The sequence below is a fragment of the Borostomias antarcticus genome (genome assembly GCF_949987555.1).
Source record: "Borostomias antarcticus genome assembly, chromosome: 15".
NCBI classification, from domain to species: domain Eukaryota; kingdom Metazoa; phylum Chordata; class Actinopteri; order Stomiiformes; family Stomiidae; genus Borostomias; species Borostomias antarcticus.
The window spans coordinates 4,803,488-4,808,487 of NC_140248.1; the positions used below are offsets into that span (position 1 = coordinate 4,803,488).

The 5,000-nt window shown below is 48.8% G+C and overlaps 1 protein-coding gene across 2 annotated transcripts in view; it reads left to right on the plus strand.

Annotated features, from left to right (window-relative positions):
- The window catches only part of grik1a (glutamate receptor, ionotropic, kainate 1a), a 68,258-nt gene that overhangs the window by 3,582 nt on the left and 59,676 nt on the right, over positions 1–5,000 (plus strand). For both annotated transcript variants that reach the window (XM_084449770.1, XM_084449771.1), the window contains exon 2: positions 4,898–5,000. This exon is cut by the window's right edge and continues 65 nt beyond it. In XM_084449770.1, coding sequence (XP_084305896.1) covers positions 4,898–5,000 — 103 coding nt within the window. The remainder of the gene's footprint in view (positions 1–4,897) is intronic.

Consider the following 5,000-nt stretch of genomic DNA (forward strand, 5'->3'; position numbering starts at 1 on the left):
AGGCAACCACCGATCTGATCAAGGCCTCTGACCTAAAAACACTGCTCTGAAGCAGTTGGGACAATAACTCCACCTAATTAACTAGCTCTCCCTGCTCATCTTGACTCCTTCTGAGACTCCCTCTGAGATGTCCTCTGAAATGTCCTCTGAGATGTCCTCTGAGATGTCCTCTGAGACTCCCGCTGAGATGTCCTCTGAGATGTGCTCTGAGATGTCCTCTGAGACTCCCTCTGAGATGTCCTCTGAGATGTCCTCTGAGATGTCCTCTGAGACTCCCTCTGAGATGTCCTCTGAGATGTCCTCTGAGATGTCCTCTGAGATGTCCTCTGAGATGTCCTCTGGCTGCGCTGAGCGTGGTGAGAGCCCCAAGGAGGGTCATCTCCGGGTCCTCCTCCTCTCTTCAGTAGAGGCTGCTGACCTCTGGGGTTAAAGGTCGAGGTCCGTGGTGGTGCTAGCAGGACACAAAGAGATCCATCAGAGATATCTCTCTCTCTCCTCCACGCACGCACGCACGCACGCACACACACACACACGCACACACGCACACACATTCTTGAATTTCAATGATTTTCCGCGCCCGTTAAGAAGAGAGTGTGTAGGAGCCTTGTGATGTCACAGAGACACTTCACTATCCTCATTTGAATAATTTGGTAGGAGATGAGTCATGGTTGATCGAGCCCCAAACGGGAGCATTAGGCCCACAGCGCTCGCTCCATATTTATCACCACGCCCGTGTTTACGAGGAGTAGATTTAAACCCAGTATGAAGCATTTGGTTTGGCGCTGTCTGAGATGGCTTTCATTAAATGTGCCGGATTTGGGTTCCAGGAAACCAGTGTCTGACGGCGCTGCCTCACTAGACTGCTCAATCTACCCATCTCTACTGAAGGGAAACATTTGTAGGTGTTGGAGCCAATTTTGTTGTTGAACATACTGATTTTCTTCTCTCTCTATTTCCTATTTGAATGATGATGAATTGATGGAGTTGACGTTTATGACATTTATGAATTGAATTATGAATTATGAATTATTGGTAAATATTGTGGTTTGGATCCAAATGATTTACTTTGTTGATTATGCACTGTTGATTGACATGTGGTTTACTATCGTCTCTGGTTTGAATGATTGGGTTATTGACTAAGGTGTTAATCGTCAGCTGTTGGAGTGTAATGAGTCCCTGATCACATCTCCTACTAGTTAAGCAGGTGACTGTAGCACCTGGGCTAGTTCATTGTTTGGCTATTGGGGCCGGTGGTGCGCTCAGGTTCATGCTCGCAGCCCGCTAACCCTAACCCTAACCCTAACCCAGCCGTACAGTTTCAGACTGCTAACCCTAACCCTAACCCAGCCATACAGTTTCAGACTGCTAACCCTAACCCAGCCATACAGTTTCAGACTGCTAACCCTAACCCAGCCATACAGTTTCAGACTGCTGCAAACACTTATATTTTTGTTGGAGAGTTTTGGGCTCGATCGTAAACACACTTCTGCCATGCGGTAAGAATGATTTAAGTTTGACTGGAAAAATAAATTGTGCGCGTTGGACGCGTGGAACGCATGTACATGAGTGCAAGAGCAAATTTGAAACGAATAGGAAGGATTGCTCTAATAGTAGAGGACACCAACATGCCTTCTGTCGTTTGTCAAACACATTACCTTACTGTGCATTCAAAAAATATGCTATATACAGTTTAATTAAGTTTGAATAAACTACAAAATGTCCCTTTCTTGCATCCTGTGGCCTGGGAGACGTGTGCAGGGGCCCCGGGGCCACGGCCCTCTATGTTGATACTCAGTTGCCGTGAAATTAAATATATCACTCTGCAGAATACAGCGCTCTCTCTTAAATTACACTTGTTTGGCTTCCTGGAGTGGTTGTTTAATGAGCGTGGCGAGGAATACTGCATGAAACACACACACACACACACACACACACACACGCAGGCATAGGAAACACACACACACACACACACACACACGCAGGCATATGAAACGCACACACACACACACACACACACACAGGCATAGGAAACACACACACACACACACACGCAGGCATATGAAACGCACACACACACACACACACACGCAGGCATAGGAAACACACACACACACACACGCAGGCATATGAAACGCACACACACACACACACACACACAGGCATATGAAACACACACACGCAGGCATAGGAAACACACACAGACACCCGCAGGCATATGAAACACACGTGCACGCCGCACACACAGACACACACACTCACACACGCACACACACACACACACACACACACACACACACACACACACACACACACACACCTGCATCCACCAGTGTTTTTTTCATGTTGTTGATCCTAATCCTCCCTTCTATTACATGAGGGAAAAGTAATGATTACCCATTCCATGAACCCAAGCTGGTTATGTATTTGTTTCTCTGAGGTTACAGCCCACATTCAGTAGAACAAAATAATTAAACAAATCAGTAGAACTAAATCATTACTTTCTGTGGATGCTTTATAATTAACTCTAAGGCAATATAATTAATAATTATAAAAAATTCTATGGCAATATAATTAATAATTATAATTAACTCTATGGCAATGCTTTTCTTTGTTCATCATGCGTCATCTCCTCGTTCCCGTCTCAACTTGCATTATTTTCTCAACAGTTTCAGTTATAAACACCTCCTCTCCTCCTCTCCTCCATAAACACCTCCTCTCCTCCATAAACACCTCTCCTCTCCTCCATAAACCACTCCTCTCCTCCATAAACACCTCCTCTCCTCCTTTCCTCCATAAACACCTCCTCTCCTCCATAAACACCTCCTCTCCTCCATAAACACCTCTCCTCTCCTCCATAAACACCTCCTCTCCTCCTTTCCTCCATAAAGACCTCCTCCCCTCCTCTCTTCCATAAACACCTCCTCTCCTCCATAAACGGCTCCTCTCCTCCATAAACACCTCCTCTCCTCCTCTCCTCCATAAACGGCTCCTCTCCTCCTCTCCTCCATAAACACCTCCTCTCCTCCTCTCTCCTCCATAAACACCTCCTCTCCTCCATAAACTCCTCCTCTCCTCCTCACCTCCATAAACACCTCCTCTCCTCCTCTCCTCCATAAACACCTCCTCTCCTCAATAAAAACCTCCTCTCCTCCATAAACACCTCCTCTCCTCCATAAACTCCTCCTCTCCTCTCCTCCTCTCCTCCATAAACACCTCCTCACCTCCATAAACTCCTCCTCTCCTCCTCTCCTCCATAAACACCTCCTCACCTCCTCACCTCCATAAACACCTCCTCTCCTCCATAAATACCTCCTCTCCTCTCCTCCATAAACACCTCCTCTCCTCCATAAATACCTCCTCTCCTCTCCTCCATAAACACCTCCTCTCCTCCATAAATACCTCCTCTCCTCTCCTCCATAAACACCTCCTCACCTCCTCTCCTCCATAAACACCTCCTCTCCTCCATAAACTCCTCCTCTCCTCCATAAACACCTCCTCACCTCCTCTCCTCCATAAACTCCTCCTCTCCTCCTCTCCTCCATAAACACCTCCTCTCCTCCATAAACTCCTCCTCTCCTCCTCTCCTCCATAAACACCTCCTCCTCTCCTCCATAAACACCTCCTCTCCTCCATAAACTCCTCCTCTCCTCCTCTCCTCCATAAACACCTCCTCTCCTCCATAAACATCTCCTCTCCTCCTCTCCTCCATAAACACCTCCTCTCCTCCATAAACAGCTCCTCTCCTCCATAAACACCTCCTCACCTCACCTCCTCTCCTCCATAAAAACCTCCTCTCCTCCATAAACACCTCCTCTCCTCCTCTCCTCCATAAACACGTCCTCTCCTCCATAAACTCCTCCTCTCCTCCATAAACACCTCCTCACCTCCATAAACTCCTCCTCTCCTCCATAAACACCTCCTCACCTCCATAAACACCTCCTCTCCTCCATAAATCTCTCCTCTCCTCCATAAATACCTCCTCACCTCCTCTCCTCCTCTCCTCCATAAACACCTCCTCTCCTCCATAAACTCCTCCTCTCCTCCATAAACACCTCCTCACCTCCATAAACTCCTCCTCACCTCCTCACCTACATAAACTCCTCCTCTCCTCCATAAACACCTCCTCTCCTCCTCTCCTCCATAAACACCTCTCCTCCTCACCTCCTCACCTCCATAAACACCTCTTCTTCTCCTCACCTCCTCTCCTCCATAAACATCTCCTCTTCTCCTCTCCTCCATAAACACCTCCTCTCCTCCATAAACACCTCCTCACCTCCTCTCCTCCATAAACACCTCCTCTCCTCCATAAACATCTCCTCTCCTCCTCTCCTCCATAAACACCTCCTCACCTCCTCTCCTCCATAAATACCTCCTCTCCTCCATAAACATCTCCTCTTCTCCTCTCCTCCATAAATACCTCCTCTCCTCCATAAACATCTCCTCTTCTCCTCTCCTCCATAAACACCTCCTCTCCTCCATAAACATCTCCTCTCCTCCTCTCCTCCATAAACACCTCCTCACCTCCTCTCCTCCATAAACACCTCCTCTCCTCCTGGCTCTCTGGCCCTCTCTCCTTTTCACCGTCTGTTTTCCTCTTTCATCATCCTGGTCAAACACACACGTCAGACTCAACATGTACAGTAGGCTGCTTGTGTCTTCATATGCTATTACTCTTCTCTCCCCCCTCTCCAACTACCCCTCCCTGCACTCTCTCTCACCCTCCCCCCTCTCTCCCCCCCTTCCTCCACTCTCTCGCTCCCCCTTCTCCCCACTCTCTCTCCCCCTCCCTCCCCCCTCTCGCTCTCTTCCCCTCCTCTGCCCCCTCTCTCTCCCCCTCCTCTCCCCTCTCTCTCTCCCCCACCCCCCCTGTCCCCCCCCCTCCCCCCCCTCCCTCCAGGCGGTATCTTTGAGACTCGTGAGCGTGAGCTGGTGAGCATGGAGGAGATGGCCTTCAAGTTCGCCGTCACCAGCATCAACAGGAACCGGACGCTGATGCCCAA